At 33.8% G+C, this 26,982-nt stretch overlaps 1 protein-coding gene across 1 annotated transcript in view; it reads right to left on the minus strand.

Moving 5' to 3' along the window:
* The window catches only part of TMEM135 (transmembrane protein 135), a 250,550-nt gene that overhangs the window by 70,116 nt on the left and 153,452 nt on the right, over positions 1-26,982 (minus strand). The window contains exon 6 of the mRNA XM_017510614.2: positions 8,751-8,797. Within this exon, the coding sequence (XP_017366103.1) occupies positions 8,751-8,797 (47 nt within the window). The remainder of the gene's footprint in view (positions 1-8,750; positions 8,798-26,982) is intronic.

Raw genomic sequence — 26,982 nt, forward strand, 5'->3', positions numbered from 1 at the left:
GTGTCATACTGAACGTTCACAGCCCTATGAGGTCCATATGTTAATTTACACTTTTCATAATGAAGAAAATCAGGTGTAGCAAAGTTATGTAATTTGTCAAATGTCAGAGAGCTAGTGTGACAGCTAACAGTAGTCCCTAAATTTAATAAGATATTTATAATTCCTCTTGCCACTGCTACGGCCTCTCCTTTACTGACTCCTTTCCTACTGCCTATGCTTTGAACATCAAGATTCTCCAGTCCATACTTGGAACCCTTTTTTCTTACTCTCCATATTCTCACTACAGAACACTATCAACCTGCACGGTTTAAACTATTATCTACATGTTAATAACCCCTAAATTTCTATCCCTGGCCCAGATTTATCACCTGATCTCTGAATACCCAACTGATATCTATTATTTCTCTAGCTGAATGTCCTAAATGCACCTCGGCCTCAGTATTTGCAAAACCTGTATTCAATTTCCACACATTTTTCCTATTTTATAATTTGCTTACCTTCCAGTGTTTTTCCCCTTCCCCATCCAAGCAACAATCCTCATACCTCATATAAACCTACTCTCTGTCGTATCATTGCCATAAGCTTTGGTCACGTCCTCACCATTTCTCTGCCAGATAACTGTAACGGCATCCCCTATTACCTGTGGTATACCCCTCCAAATCCCAAATTCACTCTCTGCATTCCTGCACATCTCCTAGGTCTGAAGATAATACAGCTTTTAATCTCAAAATGCCATATATAATTTATTTTTTTTAGGCTAGGTTCTTGTGTATTTTTAAGCAATATTTTTTAAAATAGAACCTAAGACCATATGTTTGGCCATAAAACAAGACTTAACAAATTCAAAAACTTGAAATCATATCAAGTCTCTTCTCTGACCACAATGGAATAAAACTAGAAGTCAATAATAAAGAGAACTTTGGAAACTACACTTAGACATTAAACTATATACTCCTGAGTGACCGATGAAGAAATTAAGAAGAAAATTTAAAAATTTATTGAAACAAATGAAAATGGAAACACAACAAACCAAAACCTATGAAATTCAGTGAAAGCAGTACTAGGAGAAAAGTTTATAACAATAAATACCTATATCAAAAAAGCAGAAAAACTTTAAACAAATAACCTAATAATGCATCTTAAAAAACTAGAAAAGCAAGAACAAACCAAACCCAAAATTAACAGAAGAAAATAATAAATATCAAAGTAGAAATAAATGAAATACATACAAAAAATATAAAAGATCAACAAAATGAAAAGTTGGTTTTTTGAAAAGATAAACAAATCAACAAACCTTTAGCCAGACTAAGCAAAATACAGAAGGCCCAAAAAAATAAATCCGAGATGAAAAAGGAGACAATAAAACTCATGTAATTCAACTGAATTACAGCAGAAATTTAAATGCTCCTAAGAAACTATTATGATCAACTATATGCCAATAAATTGGAAAAGCTTTAAGAAATAGATACATTTCTACACAGACACAATGTACCAAAAGTGAATCATGAAGAATTCCAAAACCTGAAAAGCTCAACAACAAAAGATAAGATCAAAACTATAATAAAAAGTCTTCCAGCAAAGAAAAGCCCAGAACCCAACAGCTTCACTGCAGAAATTTGCTAAACATTTAATTAAGAACTAATACCAATTCTACTCAAACTATTCTAAAAATAAAGTAGGAAAGAATACTTCCAAATGCATTCTGAGAGGACAGTGGTACCCTGATACCAAAACCAAAGACACAGCAGCAAAAGAAAACTATAGGTCAGTGTATCTGATGAACACTGATACAAAAATCCTCAACAAAATACTAACAAACCAAATTAAACAGCACAGTAAAAAGATAATTCATCATGAAAAACTGGGATTCATCCTAGGGATGCAAGGATGGTTCAACATATGCAAATCAACATATGCAAATCAATCAATGTAATACATCATATAAACAAAATGAAAAAAACCATATGCTCATTTCAAGTGACACTGCAAAAGCATTTAATAAAATTCAACATACTTTAATTATATAAAAAACCCTCAAAAATCTGGATATTGAAGTAATATACTTCCATACAATAACAGTCATATAAAACAGACCCAGAGTATCATACTGAATGAGAAAAAACTGAAAACCTTTCTTCTAAGACCTGGAACACGACAGGGATGCCCACTTTCACGACTGTTATTCAACATAGTACTGAAAGTCCTAGCTAGAGCAATCAGATAAGAGACAAAATGAAAGGCATTCCAATTGGAAACAAAAAAGTTAAATTATCTTTCTTTGCAGATGATAGATATGGAGAAACTAAAGACGCTACCAAAAACTTTAGAACTACAAAATTGAGCAAACTTGCAGGTACAAAATCAACATACTAAAATCAGTAGCATTTCTATGTGCCAACAGTGAACAATCTGAAAAATAACTCAAGAAAGTAATCCTATTTACAACAGCTATAAATAAAATTAAGTACCTAGGAATTACCCAAAGAAATGAAAGATCTCTACAATGAAAACTATAAAACACTGATGCAAGAAATTGAAGAGGACACCAAAAAATGAAAAGATTTCCACGTTCACAGATTAGAAGAATCAATATTGTTCAAATGTCCACACTATCAAAAGCAATCTACAGATTCAATGTAATCGCTATCAAAATACCAATGACAGTCTTCATAGAAATAGAAAAAAAAAATCATAAAATTTACATGGGACCACAAATGACCCATAAGAGCCAAAGCCATCCTAAGCAAAAAGAACAAAACTGGATGAATCACATTACCCGACTTCAAATTACACTGCAATTACACTTCTTCAAAAGAAGACATACAAATGGCAAGTAGGTACATAAGATGGTACTCAACATCACTGATCATCAGAGAAATGCAAATCAAAACTACAATGAGATATCATCTCACTCCAGTTAAAATGGCTTTAATCCAAAAGACAGGTAATAACAAATGCTGGAGAAGATGTAAAGAAAAGGGAACCCTAGTACACTGTTGCTGGGAATGTAAATAAGTACAACCACTATGGAGGACAGTTCGGAGGTTTCTCAAAAAACTAAAAATAGAACTACAATATGAACTAGCAATCTCACTACTAGGTGTATTTCCAAAAGAATGCAAATCAGTATATCAAAGAGATATCAAACACTCTCATATTTGTTGCAGCATTTTTCACTACAGCCAAGATTTCTAAGCAATGTAGGTGCCCAAAAACACATGAAAGGATAAAGAAAATACAGTACATACACACAAGGGAATGTTATTCAGCCATTAAAAAAAAAATGGCTGTCATATGCAGCAACATGGATGGGACTCAGGACTTTAAGTGAAATAAGCCAGGAACACAAAGACAAACATCACATGTTCTCCCTTATTTATGAAAGCTAAAAATTAAAACAATTGAACTCATGGAGATAGAGAGTAGAATAAGGGTCACAAGAGGCTGGTAAAAGTAGTGGTAGGACAGGGTGAAGGGTAGTGGGGATGGTTAATGGGTACAAAAATATACTTAGACACAATAAATAAGACCTATTATTTGATAGCACAACAGGGTGACTAGAGTCAACAAAAAGTTATTGTACATTTAAAAATAACTAAGAATATAATTAAAATGCTTGTAACACAGAGAAATGGTAAGTGCTTGAGGCAACGAGTATACCATTTATCCTGGTGTGATAGTTACGCACCGTATGCCTGATCCAAACATCTCCTGGACCCATACGTATATATACCTACAATATATATACCTATAAAAATTAAAAATTATTAAAAATTTTAAAATAAACATAGATCCTAATTAACATTTAAAGACCTTTCACTTAAATCTCAGTAAATGGTTGAAAGGGCAAGATCAGAAGTTTTTTACTTGCTGCCAGTTATATCTAATATAGTAAGGTATACTTATATAAAGATATTCAAGAATCATCGCAAAAGTCTTTCACTCAAGACTTGCAGAATGTCCAGCTAATAAACAGTGTGGTTTTCTTTTTCTTTTTCTTTTTTTTTTTGAGACAGAGTCTTGCTCTGTAGCCCAGGATGGAGTACAGTGGCGTGATCTCGGCTCACTGCAATCTCTGCCTCCCAGGTCCCATATCAAACAATTCCCCTGCCTCAGCCTCCCAAGTAGCTGGGATTACAGGCATGTGCCATCATGCCCAGCAGAAACTTGCACTGATTTTTAGCAGAGATGGGGTTTCACCATGTTAGCCAGGCTGGTCTTGAACTCCTGACCTTGTGATCTGCCCACCTCAGCTTTCCAAAGTGCTGGGAGTACAGGCATAAGTCATCACGCCCTGCCAGTTTTCTTAAATAGATAAACTAAATCCACACCTTAAGACTAATAAAATCATTTATTACTTGTGCCTTCACAGATAATTGATTATAATTCTCAAGTGGCAAAAGGAAATAATGTTTCTAAATTAAGTTTAAAGTATAACAATAAACTGACTTGCCCTGGTTTCTAACTAAAAATGCCATGCTGCACAATGTTGATATCAGATTACTTAAGATGTTTCTACTATGAATCAGTCCCATATAGTCTATAGATTAACTGCTATGACAAGTTGGAACCATTCAATCTATATGTTAAAACAAACCTGGACTTCTTGTTGCCTTTGCAAAGGCATGTGGAAAGAATTTCTAGCTGGTACTTACTAGGTTGAGATCAAAGTTGTTATAGTAGACTTTACAATACCATTTTAAATTAATCTATAAGAACATTATGCTAAACACTTCCTTTCTCTCAAATATTCTTCATAGACAGATACCTAGTGGTGAATATAAAATCAATGAATTAATGTTTTAAAATGTTGCATTTTTCTTTTGTGTGTATGAGTAGGATTAAGGGCAATAGTTTTGATGTTTGTTGTTGATTGTTTCTTTTGCTTCTTAATTAAAACAGAAGAGTTAGTAATCAAAAGAAACTGATATCTTTTTCCACATGACTGTTAGGAAGACCCCAATCAATCCTGAATGAAAAATTTTGATGAATGCAGACTGCTTTGTCCATAAATACAGATTTGGAAGGAAAGAAATGATTTCAAGAGGTACATGAGACAAAATTTTCTAAAAAGTTTTTAACATGACTTCTGCTTGGCCAAAAGTGATAGAAAAAAGCAATGCCCTATGGTACAGCAATGACAATAGCATACATAATAGTAATAAGGTGATTGAACAAAGAACGTAAAACTATTATGAAGAATGCCCCATTGAGATTATACAAAAAGCTCTTTCAAAACATCCTCAAAATATGTTCACCTTCTCTCATAATCCAGTTCCTAACAGAATTCACAGCATGTAAGTGTATCAAGAGACACCTTGATGGCTTGCTACATGGCTGGCAGACCAGCTGGCCAGAACAGAACTGGAGCTCTCTCCTCACACATTACCTTTTCGCAGCCCAAGCCTTTGAAGCATTTCACGTTATATACCAGAAAGTAAGTGGATGATTCCATTTGAACATAAGCCTTACTTGTGGTGTATAATGTGAAAATCTGGTCATAACATATGAGATAATTTATGTAAAATGACTATTAAACAACTATTAAGAGCTATGTAAAAGTAAGTTATTTCTTTACACATTATGTTAACCATAGCTTTTAATATCAAAAACGTGTTGCTTTTAAGTAAATTCATAGTATGGCCATCCCATCTTGTGACATCTTTAGAAAATATTTATGAAACTATTTCTCAAGTTCTCTGTTTGAAAAAAAATTGGCACATTTACTTTTTATTGAAAGTGGGCCTCATTTCCCCATTTCCCTTTTGCCCATTTACAGATTAGGATAAAAACACAAGTTGACTTATTTCAAGTATAAAATTCTTCCCTATCCTCTTCTCAAAGGAAGTTACCATAAATGGAGTCCTGGAGACAATATCATTTGACTATCCAACTTCATGCAATTAGATTTAAAATAATTGTTAATAAATGAAATAAATATGTCCTCAAATATATGTATTTATAAAAATTTTAATTTTTAAATAAAATATGCAAATGCAATTGGACCTGCCAAGTGTTAAGTGCAATAGTGTTTGTTCATTCCCAACACAAGCTAGCATGCAGACAAATCTAATATTGTCTTGTTTGGTTATAATACTTTATAAATTGTTTGATTTTGCCATTTACCAAACCTCTGTTGTTGAGCTATTCCAACTAACTTCTGCCAAGAACACTGAATTTGGTGATAGTACTTCTTTTGGGAGAAAAACAACCCCTTTCCTCAGAAAATTCTAAGTGTTTATTTTGGCACTTACACCTTGTATTGAGCCTTCTGGAAAGTATTTTAAACTGTTGTTTTTAACCTAGGCTTGTGACTGAACCAGGAAAAGGTTCTGTAGCTCTGCACCAAAACACATATTTATAGGGTTGATTTTCTTTCTCCACCAAAAATACTGGGTTGATGGCAGAAGTTTTCAAAACATAATTTCCTAGAACCATGCTATATATTGGGCATTTATCAGTGTATTTAATTTTTAAGCCTCAAAAACTTCTGATGACTCAGAAATGCAACACATTAGTCACATATGTCGTTAAGTGACACAATGGGAAGGATTTTAAATATCTGTTACGTTAGAAATTTTCACAAAAAAAAAAAAATTTACTTGAGATTGGACTTTCTTCTTGTGCATCAACAAGTTATTTTTCTAATATTTAAGCTTTTTATGACTGCATTTTCCCCACTGGGTATGCTATATCCTCAGACTAGACAGAACATAAATATATAAAGACAAACTATGTGAACTTTTTGCAATATTGAAGGCAATTAAGAAGTTTTTGAAAATCAATGAGTCATTGTTCATAACTCCGACAACCCACCTCTAAATTATTAAAATACAGGAATGAGACCACAGGAAAAGTGTAGTGTATATGAAGATAGAGTAAAAGTAATAAATAGATCAAACAATTTCACAAAGACAACCAGATAGCTCAAATAATTCTTAAGTCCCTAATGACTGACACAAAATACTATGCATCCTAATGACTGATACAAAATCCTCTGCAGTTCAAGTCCTCCCTATCTTGATTCTTCATCTATGTTTCCCCTTCTAAAAGCCTGGCTGTCTCTTTACAAGAATAATAACAGTAACATCATCATTAGATATTTGCATATGACATTTTTAAAACTCGAAATAATTTGAAATTATTTAATTGTGCTTTATAAATTATTTATTAGGACATACTAGCAGGAAATTAGTGGTTTAAAAATTCTGGAAAAATAGTGATTTATGATCTCCACCATGTGATCCAGCAATCCCACTGCTGGGTATATACTCGAAAGGAAATCAATATATTGACGAGCTATCTGCACTTCCACGTTTGTTGCAGCACTGGTCACAATAGCAAAATTTGGAAGGAGACTAAGTATCCACTGACAGATGAATAAATAAAGAAAATGTGGTATATATGCACAATGGAGTATTATTCAGGCACAAAAAAGAATGAGATCCTTTCATTTGCAACACAGATGGAACTGGAGATCATTACGTTAAGTGATTTAAGCCAGGCACAGAAAGGAAAATGTCACATGTTCTGACTTTGTGGGATCTAAAAATCAAAACATTTAACTCTTGGACATAGAGAGTAGAATGATGGTTAGCAGAGGTTGGTAAGAGTAGTGGGGAGTTGGGGGAGGTGGGAGTGATTAATGGGTATAGAAAAAGAATGAGACCTGCTATCTGATAGCACAACAGGGTGACTATAGTCAATAATAAATTATACATTTTTAAATAATTAAGAGTGTAAATTGGATTGTTTGTAACACATAGGATAAAAGCTTGAGGAGACAGATAGCCTCCTCTCTATGATTTGATTATTATGCATCATATCCCTCTATCAAACATCTCATATACAACTTCTGTCTCCACAAAAATTAAAAATAAATTTTTAAAAATTCTAGTATGGTTGGATTGTTTTATTCTTAAAAAAGAAATATATCTATGAAATATAGCCTATTAAAAATCCACAGCTGTCTTTGTTAATTAAGTGCAAATTTTAATTTTAAAAGCCTGTTCCCGTCTGCCATGATTGAATTTTGCTAGATTCATAAATATCAAGAAAGATCTATTCAAATGAGGGCAATAAGAGTAAAACAAATGAAAATTAATTGGTATCACTAACAATAAAGAAATAAAGATTATAAAGGAGGGGACTCTCCCTGATCAAATATCATATGGCACACTGCTGGGATTATATGAAGATGACAGACATCCTACATACTGGCATTTAAATCTTGGGCCATCCTAACACTCCTCCCTGTAGGCACCACAAACCTGAGACAAGTGTCAATGAAAAGTACAACTTAGACATTATAACAAACAATATTTTACAGACTATTATTAGTGTGCTAGATTATCTTTGCAGAAGGCTAAGATAGAGCCCTACTGTCACTTTTTCTTACCTAAATGTAAAATGTTGACTGTTTTACAAGGGGAGTGAAAAATACCTAAAAACAGATCCACGAAAGATAAAAAATTCACTTCTCAGGATTTGAGTCCTTTTAATTGACATATTCAGCTTTCCAGGATGAACTTATAAGTAGAATAGTGGGGGGAGGGAAGTAAATCTTTCCTCTCTTTCTCTTTTCTCTACTCAAGAAGGAGCAATGATTTATCTCTGACCACTTTAGAGGGGAAAAAGGTATGCTACTTGTAGGGGATAATTATTTGGGGAATACTTTAGTTTCATGGTTGATGAAATTACAAAGGGATACTGTTTGAGGTATTAAAGTAAATAGGTATAACAGAACGTACCTGAAAAAGAACATGTACATGGCAGCTGTGATGCAAAACAAAAGGACCTGTAATGAGGAGAAAATACATTACTTGCAAAGAAATACTGACATCACCATTTGAGAGATTCATAAAAGCAAAATACTATTAAATCTTGTGCCTGAAACAATAAAAGGATATACAAATCAGTCACACACATTTCATATTCTCTACCTTTCATATAATCCAAGCTTGTTTGACCTGAGGCCCATAGGCCACATGAGCCCCAAGACAGCTTTGAATGTGGCCCAACACAAATTTGTAAACTTTCTTTAAACATTACGATTTTTTTGCAATTTTTTTTAGCTCATCAACTATCATTAGTGTTAGTGTATTTTAAGTATGGCTCAAGGCAATTTTTCATCTTCCAATGTGGCCCAGAAAAGGCAAAAGGTTGGACACCCCTTATATAACCCATATTAGGACAATAGTAAGTTGCAATACTTATATGTAACTATCATCACGTACATAATTATATATATTATACATATATATAAACACACTCAAGTTATATAGACTGGAGAGAAGGGTAACAGCATTCAAAAAAAGGGGGAACAGCTAATTTTTAACTTTCTGTTACATTAATTTTCTGTTATATTAACTTTCTGTTCCAATGCCTAAAGAAGCAAGTTTAACACAAAAACAAGGACAACAGCTTTTGTATAATCAATTCAGTGAATAAATCAGAAAGCTTATTAACTATGATATGAAGATGACCAGGTTTTCTAATGTAAAATGCAGTCCAGTTGTCTACCGGTTCTAATCAATAAGAAAAGCTCATAAAAATACAATACTCCTTTGTGGAATACAGACTAGCTATAAAAGTAATTCCCCTAGAAGCAGGCATAAGAACATGTAATAAATCTGAAATGAAGATCTCAAAAACATCATAGCAAGCACAACATACTAAGATGATATATGGAAGGAACCCAGAACTCCAGTCGTGACTAACGTCTTAGTTACGCCGAAGGAAAAAAAAAAAAAAAAAAAAACCAGATTGGAAAGGTTATTTTAAATCACAAAACTTAAAGTTGTAAAATGCATTCCTATGATTAAAAAAAAAAAAAGTACAAATTAAGCATAAGAATCGTCAATGGCCTCACATCACAGACAAATAAGAATTGAACTTTCCTTCGATTGTGAAAGGCTGACCACAAAAACAGAAATGAAAGCAGCACAAAAAAACGTCTTGCTGTTTCTAACACAAATAATTTCTAGTCCACCTGAGGAACGCATGGTAGTTTTGCCGTTACAAATCAAGCTTGAAGAGTTTGCTGTCTTAGCCTAAGATAAGCATTATAAATATAGCCTGAATGACTTAGAAATATATTAACATACCAACCAAAAGAGGATTGGAATCGATTAATATGAAGAAAATACTATATAGATTTATGTAACATTATGTATTATATCTATAAAATCTCTTTCTGTGCTAACCACACAGACTCTTCTCCCCTCCCTCTTTGCTTCATTCCTTCCTTCCTTCCTCTCACCATCTATCTCTCTTCATTGAGTTAAAACATCCTATCCATGAGGCATAAGGTTCATTTCACCATTTCACTGTTTTTAGAAACATAACTTAAAGCATATAAAACAATTTAATTATTTCTAAGTAATTATAAATTAAAGTCTAAGTGAGTTTATTTACTGGTTATAATTTGCCTAATAAAACCCAGTCCTGATATTCAATTTTCTTAAACTTCTCTATCATTCAATCACCATTGGACAATGCCATCCTTCTCAGAGGTTCAAAACTTCAGGCTTTTCCTGCACCCATCAGTGCCCCCCTTACAAATCACACTAGAAACTTCTCCAGAAGTATCCCACAAATCTTTCCCACATTCTTCATCCTCTCTAAATATTAAAAGTCTCCCTTTCCTCGAAATGTTGCTATGTTCTATCCTAATATACTAACCTAAATGTGTTCACATTAAAATGATAATTATCTTTACAATTAATACACTTGAAACTGAGAAAAAGTACAATGTTCAAGAATTCAAGCTTTAGAGTAAGACAGATCTAGGCTTGAATCCTAGTTCTGTGAAACTCTAGATACTTTATATAATTTCCCTAAACCACAGATCCCTTATCTATAAACTGAGAATAATACTATCATACTTTGAATTATTTGGAAGAATTAGTGAGATGATGCTTATAAAAGTAGAGGCATTCAGCAGATTGTTTTTATCTTGTTTTGTTATTCACATAAGTGATCTATATGTAAAAACCTAACCTGGAGACATAAATCTCGAAAGAAATTATTTTTAATCAGGCAGCCCTTTTGAAATCTCTAATATCACCAAAAATTAGAAGAATAAATCAAAAAGATATCACAGTGCAATTGACTGAGTCATTAAACAAATATTTATTGAATTCCTACTATGTGCCAGGCACTGTTCTAAAACTTACAATACACAAAATGGACAAAGTCCTTGCCCTCATGGAACTTATCTTCTAGCCAGGTGAGAGGAGATATTTTTAAAAAGATGTATTTTAGACAGTAGTAGGAGTTTTAGAGATAAATAAAGCAGAATAAGGAAAGAGAAAAAAAGGAGACGGGATTGTTATACAAAGTGGTCAAAGAAGAAGAGATTTGTTAGCAGAGACACTGTAAGAGAAAAGCCAGGGGATCATATGAATAGAGCCACTGGAAGGATTTTGGATTTTATCAAGAAAGGAACTTAATGCAAAATATGTTTTTATTATTTTAAAGATGCTAAAAATAGCATTTTTTTAGCTAAGTTTTTTTTCAAATTTTTAAAACTGTGCTAGTTTATCACTGTGACTTTCACAAAGTATTTTTGCAAATAAATCTAAATCCACAGCTAAAGAATGAAGAATATTTCCTCTGTGTTTGAAATTACAGAATTTTAAAGCTAACAGAAACTTTGAAATAAACCATCATATTTTTTCATATCAGGAAACTCAGATCCTGAGAAGGTAAGTGATATGCCCATACACAATGAGCTAGCTGTATCTTGCATTCTTTCATTAAGCAAATATTGGCCAGGTGGTTACTCTGCTAGATAGAGAGGTTATTTAAATACAGTTCTGACCCTCAAGGACCTTACAGAATACTGCAGTGCAGTACTGTAGTTACTGGACACTTGTGGCTATCTAAATGATTTAATAGCTTTATTGAGGTATAATTAATATAAATTGCACATATTTAAAGTGTACAATTTTATAAGTTTTGACATAGCTATATACCTGTAAAATAATCATCATAAGCAAAATAATAAACATATTCATCACACCCAAAAAGCTGCTTACAGCATTCTCCCATTATTTGTTTGACGGTAACTCCAGCTTTCTTTGGCATGTTAGCTCCCTTATAATTTTAACTGATTGGGGTCTTTATATTTGAAGTGCATTACTTGTAGGCAGCATATAATAGTTTCTTGCTTTTTTATCCTATCCGAAAATTTTTGTCTCTTGAGATAGACTATTTACATTTAATGTGATTATTGGTATGCTTATATTTAAATCTATCATCTTGCTATTTATTTCTCTACTTCTCTCTTACTGTTTTTTTCCCCTTCTTTCTGCCCCTTTTAGATTAACTAAGGTATTTGTTTGTTTGCTTTTTCATTTTTTTGAGATGGAGTCTCACTCTGTCACCCAGGCTGAAGTACAGTGGTATGATCTCGGCTCATTGCACCTCTCCTCCCAGGTTAAAGTAATTGTCTTGCCTCAACCTCCCCAGTAGCTGGGGTTACAGGCACATGCCACCACGTCCAGCTAATTTTTGAATTTTTAATAGAGATGGGGTTTCACCATGTCAGCTAGGCTGGTCTCAAACTACTGACTTCAGGTGATCCACCCACCTCAGCCTCCGAAAGTGCTGGCATTACAGGTGTGAACCACTGTGCCCAACAACTATTTTTCAGTGGTTCCATTTCTTCCCTTTGTTGGCTTATTTTAGTGTTTGTTTTAGGGTTTATAATATACATCTTTAAATTGTTGTCTATATTCAAATAACATTATACAACTTAACATATAGAGTAAAAATATTCCAATAATACATTTCCATTTCTCCCCTCTTGACCTTTGGGCTGTTGTCATCCATATTGCATGTGTGTATGTATATATATCTTATATGTATATAAGTCAAAGTAATTAAAATATAATAATGAGTTTACATATATCTAAACTCATTATTATATTTTAATTACTTTGACTTAAAAAGGTAGGTCTGCAAAAAGTGTTTTCATTTTGTTTTAAAAGATACTTTTGCTAGGTATAGAATTCTAGGTTGATGGATCATTTTGTTTCAGTAGTTTACAAATGTCACTCCATTGTCTTTTCACAATTTGATTATGATGTACCTTGAGTAGTCTTCGACATATTTCTTATAGTAGGATTTATTAGGCTACTTGGATCTGTAAGTTTACAGTTTCTATCAAATTTCAGTCATTTTCAGTCATTATTTCTCAAATATTTTTTCTTCTCCCTTCTCTCCTTCAAGAGCTCAAATTACATGAGTAGGTCACCCACAGCTCACAGATGTTATCTTTACTTGGTGATTAAAAAAAATCTTGGCCAGGTGCAGTGGCTCATTCCTGTAATCCCAGCACTTTGGGAGGCCAAGGTTTGGTCAGATCACTTAAAGTCAGGAGTTCATAACCAGCCTGTCCAACATGGTGAAACCTCGTTTCTACTAAAAATACAAAAATTAGTCAGGCATGGTGGAGCACATCTGTAATTCCAGCTACTTGCAAGACTGAGACATGAGAATTGCCTGAACCCAGGAGACGGAGGTTGCAGTGAGCTGAGACTGTACCACTGTACTCCAGTCTGATTGATGGAGTGAGATTCTGTCTCAAAAAAAAGTCTCTTTTCTATCAGTTTTTTATTTTAGATGGTTTCCATTCTTATGTCTTCAGGTTCACTAATATTTTATTCTGTAGTGTATAATCTGCCATTAGTATCATCCAGTAAGCTTTTCATCTCACAAATTGTAATTTTCATCTCACAAATTTTAATTTTCATCTCTAGAAGTTTCATTTTTCCTTTTCTCCCATGTCCATATCTTTAACTTCTTGAAACTATAAAAAGCAGTTATGATAACTCTTTTTTAATGTCTTTGCCTGCTAATTTAACATATTTACAAGTTCTTGTTTGGCATTCATTTGCTGATTTATCTCCTCATGGGTCAAATTTCCTGTTTCTTATTCCATAGTGGTAATTTTTTACCGGCTGTCAGCCATTCTACATTTTACCTTAACGGGTGTTGCCTATGTTTGTAATCCCATAAAGTTTCTTGAGCTTTGTTGCGGGACACAGTTAAGTTACTTGGAAACAGTTTGATCTTTTAAGGACTTGCTTTTAAGATATTTTAATAAGAAGTGAAATCCAGGGCTAATTATTCCCCATTACTAAGGTAAAACCTTACACATATTTTACATAATGCCACATGAATCTTGGAGATTTTCCAGTCTGGCTAATAGAAACAGACAATATTCCTATTCCTGTTTGAGTGCTAAATACCCAATTAAAAATGTCTAATTCTTCAGGTTGTTCTTTCTTTGGCATGGAGCAGTTTTCTCACATGCAAGCCCCACTCAGTAATCAGCTGAGTACCTTCCTTTGGAGTTTTTTGTTCTGTGAACTCTATCCAGTATGGTCCGCCTACACTTTCAGCTTTGTATCCTCAACTCAGTCCTCTAGGTTTTGTCTGAGTGATTCCTCTTTGATCCATTCCTGGAAATTCCCTCTAGACAGGAAGCTTGGGTAACTGCAGAGCACATTTGTTTCCTATATCTCAGGGAACCCTGTCCTTCAATGCTTACTATCCAGGATCTTGCATACCATTTTTTCATATATTTTGTTCACGTTTTTGATCCAGTTGTTTCCAACGTCCAATCAGAAAAGTAAATCTATCACTGATATCAAATCATGACTGAATTAGAGTGTGCTTATTTAAATTTAAATTAATTAAAATTAAATAATATTAAAATTTTTCTCATTCACCTTAGCCATATCTCAAGTAATCAAAAGCCATATGTGATAATGGATACCATAATAGACAGAGCAGATATAGATCACTCCCATTACTGCAAAAAGTTCTATTGTACATCTCTAGACAGTAAATGACATTTTCAGTATTATAGCAATGTTTTAGCAGCTTACATATTTTAACTTTAGCTGCAAACTATACATCTGCACACATATATACTTTACACTTTCATATGTAAATTGACACAAAAAATTAATGATCATATCATTTAATTTGTTCATCTGTAGAAATAATATACTACTACCTATTACATAGGCCATAAGGATTTATATATAGCATACATAAAGCCTAATAGTGTGACTAGCACATCATGGATGCTCAATACATAATGAATTTTAATTTGAAAAAATTTCTCTGTAATTCATTACCATTTCACAGACATTGGGTAATATACTTCAGCAGGATAAATAATTCTGAAATTGCTGTTTTCACTTTGATTTTTAAAAATATTTTTAAATTCAAAAAATAATTTTTGTCATATTAAAACATAGATGAACCTCAAAAACATTATGCTAAGTGAAAGAGGCCAATCACAAAGACCAATTATGTATGATATTGTTAATATAAAATTCCAGAACAGGCAAGTCCATCTACAGAAAGTAAAACAGTGGTGGCCCAGAGTTGGAGGAGGAAGGGGTGATGGAGAGGAACTACTAAGAAATCATGGGAAAAGACTGCTAATAGGTACAAGAATTCTTTTGGGGCAATGAAAAGGTTCTAAAATTATAGAGTTGGATGCACATACAACTCAGTAAATACATGAAAAACCTATGAAATTGATAAATTAAACTGGTAAATTTATAGCATATAAACTACACCTCAAAAGACTGTTAAACTGATACAAAAAAAGGAATACATGTACATGATAAAAACAAAAACTCAAACAGAATAATAAATATATGAAGAAAAGAAAGTTCCCTTCTAAGGTCTTCAGGCTTTTATAGAACTTTGTATGAATATGCACATACCCTTTGTACATAGATACATATCAAATAAAGACATTGTTTTAAAGACATACGCTTTTCTACTTTATATACACAAAGCATATACATAGATGGATATGCTAAAGTTTATTTAAAGTCTCCTAGGAACACTTAAAGCGGATGCAATAAGCATTTCTAAATACCAAAGTATACTGTGTAAACATATCCCTGGGGTCAAATTCAAGTCAAAGGACAAGTACAAGTCCTTTGACAAGTACATTTTAAATTTTGACAAATATTGCCAAATTGCCCTCCAAAGAAGGCCATATCAATAAATACTCCCCACAATAGCATATGAAAGTAGCTATTTCATTACACTAGTTATTTTCCTATGCCCACAAATCTGTGTTTTATCAAACTGTTTTATCCTTGCCAGTCTGATGGGTGAAAGAAACACTATCTCATATGATAGTTACATCCCTTCTATTAGTGAAGCTGAGCCTCCCTGGCTCATAATCCTTTTGTTTGTTTTTTGGTTGGCTGGTTGAACTACTTTTTCATATGCTTTGCTTATTTTAGGTTGGGTTAATGGCCTTTTAGAAACCACTTTGTTTTTTGAAACTAAATCTATTTATATGAAAAGATGGAATTAATTTCATTATTATCACCAAAAATATGAGTGGTTAAATAAAAGCAATCACATAAAAGAAACTTTAAAATGTATTAAGCCAATATAACATGCAGGTACAAAAAGTATAACAAATAATGTGCAAATAAAGTTCATTCAGCTGGAAAATAGTGTTTTCTCTCTGGAAAGATTTTGTAGGAAATGACAGATTTACAATATTGCTTCCTGTTACAGGACTTACAAAACTTTCAAGAAAAACTCTACTATTGCCGTCATCACTATGTCATGTAGAATTACATGAAAACTACGCCTCGCAAGCAGCAGCAAAGGAACAAAATCACAATATACAAAGTCCTTAAAATAATCAGAAATATCAACAATGTGAATATGGCCAAATGTAAACACAGCCTGGTAAAGAAAGCTGTTTTTACTATTTAAGCCTGAAACTGGTTAAAACATATATCCCGGAGTCATTTTGAATTCTACTAGAGACCTGAACAGATGGTACATTTAACTATTTCCTACCACAGAACTCTTCTGCTTTTCTTTAGTGTATTTAATTATTATTATTATTATTTTGCCGCTGATCACAGTAATGAATCTAGCCTTCACTATTCACCAAGCTCATCTCCCCCTCCATGTTCAGTAAGATCCTCTTCTTTCCATGACTCAAATAAATACTGAAACTCATTGCTCTTCTCAAGAAGAACAATAAATTTCCTCTTGTTCCATCTTTACTTCATTCATATTTTAGCCATGTATCTACCTATCCATTCAACAAAAGCTTAATCTGGTGTCATGTGTTTCTAATATTTTATAACTCAGCAACTTGAAAGAAGACAGATGTAGAAAGGTAAGCTCCAGATTCAGGAGCCTTCATAAGTTTGAATAAAACAGAAAAGACAAGGAACAACAAGTTCTCACCCTCTTTCATTTATTTATTCAATATCTGCTATAGTCCCAACCCACTAGAAGAAAATAGCTACCTAATAATACTTGATTCTTGTTGCCCTGAGGAACACAGTTTGGTGGAAATGCAGACGTATTAACAGATCATTTCAGTACAATACAATTGAACAGAAATATTTATACTTCATCCTATAGGTGATACTCACCAAAACATCTGATTATATTGTCATCTTAATTATTCAATATATTTAAGCAACGGTTTTGGTTAAATTTGTTTAACCAAATAAAGTTTGTATACTTTAGGTCTCTACAAGAACTTAATTAGAACACAAAGTCCCAGAAGGCAAAGTCTTTATATAACTACATGCTTAGATACATTATCGATAATAAGAGATTTTATAATGTTTGTTCTATTTAGAGAAACAGTCTTTCAAGAAACTAAATAGTACTCCCACTCATACACTTTTTTAAAAGACTAAACTTTAGTCTCTGTAAGCATCTTCAACTTTTCTGAAAACAGACTATTGAATGGTCTTTTGAGAATACGGCTTGTACTGGACAAGTATTATAATTTACAATGCGTGTTCAAAGTCAAAATATATGCAACCTATCATTATCATAATATTGATTTGTCTTATGTGTAATTTTAAGCAGCTCTATCTTAAAGTTAAATAGCTATGTGCTGCTATATAATAAAATTTTTAAATCATTGTTTTATTAAAGTCTCCTATAATATACAGTTCATTTTTTAATTAGTTCATTTGTTTTGGATTAGCAGCTTTACCTACTGTTTTTTTTAAGTTTCTATTCCTTGATAAAACAAATACAGAGAAAGCAAAAAAATCTTAAAGAGAATTTAGAGCCAGAAATTGCCAGACTAGAAGTAAGAAAGAAATCTTAGGTCTCCAGGTTAAAACCGTAAACTTGATGAAATCACAGTTATTCATTAAGCCTTATTTTTTCATCCATAAAAAGAAGTTACATTAATCTTTAGGATACTTCAGAACTTCAAAGTTCTATCATACCATGAGTCAATTTTTTTTAGTGTACAATAAACATTTCAATGCACATTGTGACTAATATACAATATCATAATAATATAGAATAAGCCAAGTCTCAGAATTTATGTATACACCTAGAAAATAAAATTACTTTCACTTAATTGAGTGTGGGAAATCACAGTAAATATGCCAGAAACTTAGGTCTAGTCTCTTCCTTGCACTGTTCACTATTATTCTTTTTTTTTTTTTTTTTTTTTTNTTTTTTTGAGATGGAGTCTCACTCTATTGCCCAGGCTGGACTGCAATAGCTCACCGCAACCTCCATCTCCTGGGTTCAACTGATTCTCGTGCCTCAGCCTCCCTAATAGCTGGGACTACAGGCATGCGCCACCACACCCAGCTAATTTTTGTATTTTTAGTAAAGACAGGGTTTCACCATGTTGGCCAGGCAGGCTGGTATCGAACTCCTGACCTCAGGTGATCCACCTGCCTCAGACTCCCAAAGTGCTGTGATTACAGGTATGAACCACCACCACGCCTGTCCCACCATTCTTGATTTATACCTTCAAGGCCACTAAACAGAGTTTGGTAAAACGTTAACCTTGAAATATTCCATTTGTAGAAGCAGAAATGTTAGAGAATGGCTGGGCGAAATACAGCCTATATGATACTTTTGTGGTAAGTAAATTAGTTGTAGTTGCATCTTATCTTCTGTAAAAACAAGACAATTTAAAGTTTTCAATACTCAGTAAGTAATATTAAACATATCCTGGAAGTTACAGTCCTTATTACAACAAAATTCTAATTCTTCTGACAGATTTTTAAAAATAAACAGTTTAAAACAACTTGCTACTTGAAAGATTACAGATAGAGATTCACATACGGAAAAACCCAGTCTTTATTTAAAATATAAAAGAAAATTCAATGGTCAAATGACAATCAAGACATGAAATCATTCATTACACAGAATACTAATTCAAGTATACTCTCAGAGCTGGGACTATAAAAGCCAATTAGACATCATCATCAAACACCCACAACATCTTATTCACGTCTCTATTTACCATGTAAAGGAAACGCAATTTACTGGAAGTACAGATTAGCTAATGGCTCATATTTAAAATTTACCAAGATATTCAGCTGCTTCTTTTCTTTCCCACACTCATTCTTCTATTTTATGGTCAATTAATTGCTCTTTTTAAGTCATTATCATTAAAAAGGCAATTCAAAATAAGAAAGAAAACAATGAATGTGAACAGGAAGAGCAAGGAACAAAAAGGAGGCATGGGAGAGTTTAAAGATGGACAGTAAATAAATGGGGAAAAAAAAAAATAAAGATGGATAGTTACTGAAGATGGATAGTTAGTGAAGGTAAGTTTTTTTACAAAGTGACCAATGAACATGGAAGAAAAGAAAAGAGGAAAACTAAAATAATAATAAACTATTTCTTAATGGTACCAGGCACTGGAGAAATTTTTACCATTTCTATTTTAAAGATGAGGCAATTGGACTCAAAAGTTAAGCTACTCGCCTAAAATCACAGAATGTTTAAGCAGCTTAACCAAGACTCAAAGCCAGGACTGTCTGACTTCAAACTGAAGCTTTCAATTATACCCCTCTGCCCCTAAAAAGTACTTTATTCTTATTAATGTTCCTTTAGTGACTACTGTGCTTCCAAGGTAGGAGTGATCCCCATAATGCCTCTGATATTTTTTTTACAAGATGTGTCCGTCGTTTTTAAAAAGGGAGTAAGGAGAATCTCAGAATTCAGTATAATAATAATTAAAATTAGAGTGTAACATCATAAATTGCAGATGTTATTGAATGATTGCCATATGCAACATGTAATATGAAGTCTTTAACATACTGTTTTATGTAATGCTCAAAACTGCCCTGCAATGTAGAGATCATTACCCCTACTTCAGAGATGAGATTTAGAGAGACACAGATAGCTGATGAAGCCAGCCTTTGAAACCAGGCAAGATTCCAAAGCCCATGAGCTGTCATGGATTTCTCTCAAGTACTTTTTAAAATCCCATTAAAGATTTACAGCATTTACAAATTTCATTCAACTTAATTATGAAACATCTACTATTTTCGTGTATCGCAGATGAAACAGTAAGTTAAAATATGTCTGTGTTAAGAAGCTCATTATCTTTATAATGAACCAGATTTACGAAAAGGTGACAAGAAGATTCCATAATCCTTATTTATTCTAGTGAAGAACAGCAGATGTAAGAAGCATAATATTTTAATTTCCAAAATAAATAATCTAAATATTACGAACAAAAACTAAAACCTCACCTGTTTACATATCTAGTAAGATGAGAGGATAAATTGCATGAGTAAGGTTTTCAATATGTTTATATAAACTTATAAGAGACCATTCTTTATCCTAATGCTACCAAACATGTTACTTTTTCAATTCAGAGAAAAAAAAAAAAAAAAAAAAAAAAAAAAAAAACCTCACATATCATTCAGCATATGGAGAAGGAGGAGAAGAAAGGTGCTATATGAACTCAGGGCAAAGTTACAGCTGAAAAAATATTATGTTTTCAGTAGGGCAAAGTAGACAGGTCACCTATGTGAAGCCTACTTGTTATTAATGGACAATTTGTAGTTAAGTTCATTATTTTCATCCAAAGGGTGGTATTCCCATTAACCTCAAGTAAGAATAAGAACGAGGCTTAAGGTGATATTATCCTTTTCCTTCTAAGACATTAAAAAAAATAAATAATTAAGAGTGTCTAGATTAGGAAGGTCACAGCAAGGCCACATAACAAACAGCACATACCGATATGGCAATTCGGATTTTTGTCATCTGATAAAGGCTAAGAAAGATCACTAGAATGAAGATTATTGCTCACTAAGGTGGCCAATAAGATATCACTCACTTACTACTTCACTAAACTACAATGTTTTGTGGACAAAAGGCCAACAGCAGCCCTCTAGCTGAGTTCCACTTTTTTTTTTTAAGTGTAAACTAATAGCCAATCTAATCCCAATACATAATTCAAGAAAAAGCACCCATCAACAATAAGTAGAAGGACATATAATCTCTTTACTGTTATTTTAAATACAGCACATGAGTATGTTACTCATATATTAGTATAATAGAGTAACACTTAGTTCTCCCAAATAGTGTGTCCTGTTGCCCATCCCCAAGCCATCTACCAGTTCCTTGGGCATATGGTCATTCTAAAATTCATTTGAGAAAATCCTTCCTAAATTAGGCATGGTATTGCTCATATCTGGTTTGGTTCAGACCATTCCTATCCAGCTGCAGATTCCTCTGTTCATATTCAGTTCCCATTATCATTTCTTCAGTCAGAAAAGGTCCTGAGCTAATGTTTTGGGGTTTATTTATTTATTTATCTATTTATTGAGACGGAATCTTGCTCTCTCACCCAGACTGGAGTACAGTGGTATAATCTTGGCTCACTGCAACCTCTGCCTCCCTGCCTCAACCTCCTGAGTAGCTGGAATCACAGGCATGCGCCACCATGCCCATCTAAATTCTTTTTGTATTTTTAGTAGAGACAGGGTTTCACCATGTTGGCCAGGCTGGTCTTGAACTCCTGAATTCAAGTGATCCACCCACCTTGGCCTCTCAGATTTCTGGGATTAAGGGTGTGAGCCATGGCACCCAGCCTTTTAGGGGGTTTTTTCTAATTAGGTTAAAAGAATTCTTAAAGCACAGTGAGTGTATGCACTTAATTCTGAATCAGATGAACTGCAGAAGTGCTTTTCAACTCAAATTACTGCAGAATATAGACTCTTCGATGATACACACAAGATTTTTTCCTTTCAAGCTTCCCATGCTTATTATAGCAAGGAAACAATTAACAACAACCTGTCAGTTGTGTTGTGTAATCTTAAGAAACTTCACTTTCTGTGCTTTTTTTCCCCCTCTCCAATCACCATGACAAACTCAGCAATCCAGTTTATCACTGCAAGATGTAATAATAGTGAATAGTTTTGCAAAATGCCTAAAAAGGTATTTTAACAGTTTATAGAATAGAGAGTGAGATAACAACAATTAACAGTCTTTCTTTTTTTTTAAGACATTGTTTCGCTGTTGTTGTCCACATTGGAATGTAATGGTGTGATCTTGGCTCACTGAAACCTCTGCCCCCTGGATTCAAGTGATTTTCCTGCCTCAACCTCCTGAGTAGCTGGGATTACAGGCACCTGCCACCACACCAAGATAATTTTTGTATTTTCAGTAGAGATGGAGTTTCACCATGTTGGTCAGGCTGGTCTGGAACTCTTGACCTCAAGTGATCTGCCCACCTCGGCCTCCCAAAGTGCTGGGATTACGGGCATGTTTGCTCAATATCCAGTGAACCTAGAGCAATTAGTAAAAACTTAAATGCTTAGCTAGCTTTGTTTCAACAGTAAAAACGATTTTAAGAATAAACATAAGAATGAAAATCCAGCGCAACTGTAAAATCACATTTATCTAGGATCAGTACTTAGTTATGAATTCCAAAGTGATAAAAGAGAAGAAAGAGATATATAGACCAGAGGTTACCTCTACTAAGGAAATGCCTCTTTTATTTTGTTTTCTAGTTGCATATGGTTAAGATCTTATATAAAATTTGTGTACAGAGAGTTTCAAGGACGAATCTGGTCCATATGACCTAAAATGCAACAGGCAATCAGTGTCTGTCTAAAGCCAAAACCATAATTTTAGGAATTAAAATCTGGAAATGTTTGTACAAACCTTAAGCCCTAAAATAACATTACTCTTACAAGAATGATGTCCCTATTTAGCATGTATGTATAAATAAATAGGTTTATATGCGCAATTCCCCTTTGGAATCCTCCTACCAAAGGAAGTATTCACTGAATTTTCTAAATAAACCCAGGACAATGTACTATAAAAATCTGAGTATAGTCTCTACCTTAGCTGACTAAAACTAAGAGGTTTCAGAATGAAGAACGTAATCCTCATGTGGTATTTTAGTCTCTCAATTACGTTCAAAACCTGATAATCATCAATTCCAGTAGAAATTGTCACAAAAAGCAAAACCAGTTTTGTTTTTTCTTCCCAATCTTTTTTCTTCAGAAGATGTCATTAAAAGGCATGGGAAGAACTGAACAAAGGTTCTCTTTACTGATCATAGCATTCTTAATGTTTCCAGACTTTTTTTAAGAAGCAATAACATAGCAATGAGATTTAGCTTACTTCTGTATTATTTTGTGAATACATCCACAATGATTTCTATTTTAAAATAGCAGTAACATGAATGTATATTTATTTTAGGTTTTATTCTAAAGATCTACCTTGAAAATGCAGGTTATTAAACATATCGACATATTGGACATTGATTTCATGGTTAAGATCTTTAAAAATTCATTTTAATCACCCATATAAATTATAGGCATATCTCTTATCCAACTCTCAAGTTTTTTAAGTGTCTACTTTTAAAAATATCTTACAGTTTAGAAAGAAAGCTAGAGCCTTCTCGAAATAAAATTCTACAAACAAAAACATGTAGAAAATGTTCCCTGGGATATTTGTAAAACACCATGTCTAAATACCATTGTTGTCTCTAAGCACAGTTAGAATGAGATGGAACAAGCAGTATCTTAGCAGAGCAGAACAACTCCATATTGTCATGCCAGGAAGATCTAGAATGAAACAGGGTAATAACCTCAATACTAAGTCTTTGCAGTATCCAAAGCACTTTGAAACTGCTATGACTTGGCCTTCTCAGTCTTCAAAATTTAATTAGTAACAATAAGCCAGACTAACTTGGGGTGGAAGCTACAAATCTTGAAGAGTATTTCTAAATGTACTCTTTTTAGTGTGTTAAATACAGGACATGACAAAAATGAGGTTTGTTTATATATGTTAGCCAAAATCTTCACATGGAAATTCTGCCTTTAATAACAAATAGTTTGATTAATATTTTAACAGAAAATGCCCTAAGGAAAGCAGGTGGTTCCTGGTATACAATATCTCAGTGTCCAAGCTATCCTAAGCATACATTCCTTCATCTTAATCAAGTTAGGAGCCAAATCATAAACCATCATTTGTGGAGCATGATTTCATTTTTATATAAAGGAAAGTGGGTAAAATGACCAGCTGTTAATGAAATCCAAACATTAAGGTGTTCCTAATTACTCTGCTTCAAAAATTGCACTAAAACCTAGACCTTTACATGCATTTTTATTGAGACCTATCTGAGCAAAAATAAATTCTCTAATTTTATACACTGAGTAGTGAGTACAGCATGAACGACTAGAATAAAAGTTTGCAAATTATCTATAATATAGCAACATGAATTTCACTTTGGATTGTTATGACACTAAACTACAAAACACATCAGAGCAGCTTACTTGTACCAATTAAGTTTCAACAGAAAACTGTCTGATTATTTCATATAAAACTTATGGTCAATTACCTCATGTTATAAACTGATTGTGTCCCCCAAAAATTCATATGTTAAAGTCCTAATCGCCAATGTACCTGTATTTGAAGAGAGGCTGTCAGGGAAATAACTCAGGTTAAATGAGGTCTTAAGGGTTGGTCCCTAATCCAATAATATTGGTGTCTGTATAAGAAGAGGAAACACCACCAAAGAGAGCTCTCACTTGCTCACGTGCTTCACTCTTGCTCTCTTGCTCTCTCACTCTCTCTGGCTCTCTCCTCCCAGACCCCTCCCACCCCAACCACATGCACAGAAGAAAGCCCAGGTAAGCAAACAAGAAGGCTGCTGTCCATAAGCAAAGAAGAGAGCCCTCACCAGAAACCAACCCTGACAGCTCCTTGATCTTAGACTTCTAGCCTCCAGAACTTTGAGAAAACAAATTTCTATTGATTAAGCTATCTTGTCAGTAGTATTTTGTTATGGTGGCCCTGGTACATTAATAATACAACCTCCAAAAGTTAGGAGATTTCTACCCAGGTGACTGTAGACAATTCTTAGTATTGATAATTTCCAGTACTCAAACTGCTTCTACTGGAATTTTGATCTACCTTAGTTGCTAGCTCTAATTAGCTACACATAAATACATGTAAATATTTCTAACATTTCATTTCGATTTTATTTAAATAAATTTGAATAGATATTAGATAAGAATCACACTGTCTTGCTTTAATAAAGCATGTATATATTTTTTGTGTGAATCACAACTTATAAATTTTACAGCACATCTTTTTTTTTAGATGAAGTCTCGCTCTGTTGCCCAGGCTTGAGGGCAGTGGTATGATCTCAGCTCACTGCAACCTCTGCCTCCTGGCTTCAAGTGATTCTCCTGCCTCAGTCTTCCAAGTAGCTGGAATTACAGGTGCATGCCACCATGCCTGACTAATTTTTGTATATTTAGTAGAGATGGGATTTCACCATGTTGGCCAGGCTGGTCTCAAACTCCTGACCTCACGTAATCCACCTGCCTTGGCCTCCCAAAGTGCTGGGATTACAAGCATGAGCCACTGCACCCAGCCAACAGCACATTTTTATGGTCCTGTGAGTTGACAGCTTGGAATTATGAATGGCTTCAGCAGAATTACCATAAATCACTGGGAGAGAAAAAGAGATTTAGATATTATCACCATAAGGAAAAAGTACAAAATGATATCGGCTGATGAATTCATTTGTCAGATTATCTAGGTAACAGACAGCAGATGTTAAAGAAATAGGGCCCAAGAGAGCTAAGCCTGATGAGACCACAAATCATTAGCAAGGATAGGTCTATAAGGGTGGTACAGAGTATGAGAGTAACGAAGTGATGATGTTACAAACATGGCAAGAATTTTTTCAAAATAAGTGTTTCCTACTTCACACCTTTGCCAAAGGCAGGTATTTGCTGGCCTAATAACTTCAGGCCCAGATAACTTTTAAAGATCAAATGGACCACATCTAAGTTAAATCCCTAGAGTTTTTTTAACATTGACACTAGTGAGATTTGGGGGTGGATAACAAACAAGCAATTACTTAGAGATTTCATCACCATCAGGCCTGCCTTACAAGAGCTTCTGAAGGAAGCACTAAACATAGAAAGGAACAACCAGTACCAGCCACTCTAAAAACGTGCCAAACGGTAAAAAGCATCGACACAATGAAGAAACTGTGTTAACTAACGGGCAAAACAACCAGCTAGCATCAAAATGGCAGGATCAAATTCACACATAACAATATTAACCTTAAATGTAAATGGGCCAAATGCCCCAATGAAAAGACATAGACTGGCAAATTGGATAAAAAGTCAAAACACATCGGTGTGCTGTATCCAGGAAACCCATTTCACATGCAAGCACATAGGCTCAAAATAAAAGAATGGATGACGATTTACCAAGCAAATGGAGAGCAAAAAAAAGCAGGAGTTGCAATTCTCATCTCTGATAAATTAGACTTTAAACCAACAATCATCAAAAGAGAGAAAGAAGGGCACTACATAATGGTAAAAGGATCAATGCAACGAGAAGAGCTAACTATCCTAAATATATATGCACCCAATACAGGAGCAACCAGATACATAAAGCAAGTTCTTAATGACCTGCAAAGAGAATTCAACTCCCACACAGTAAGAGTGGGAGACTTTAACACTTTACTGTCAATATTAGACAGATCAACGAGACAGAAAATTAACAAGGATATTCAGGACTTGAACTCAGATCTGGACCAAGCAAACCTAATAGACATTTACAGAACTCTCCACCCCAAATCCACAGAATATACATTCTTCTCAGCACCACATCACACCTACTCTAAAATTGACCATA

The sequence above is a fragment of the Cebus imitator genome, unplaced genomic scaffold (assembly GCF_001604975.1).
Source record: "Cebus imitator isolate Cc_AM_T3 unplaced genomic scaffold, Cebus_imitator-1.0 Scaffold442, whole genome shotgun sequence".
Classification (NCBI taxonomy): domain Eukaryota; kingdom Metazoa; phylum Chordata; class Mammalia; order Primates; family Cebidae; genus Cebus; species Cebus imitator.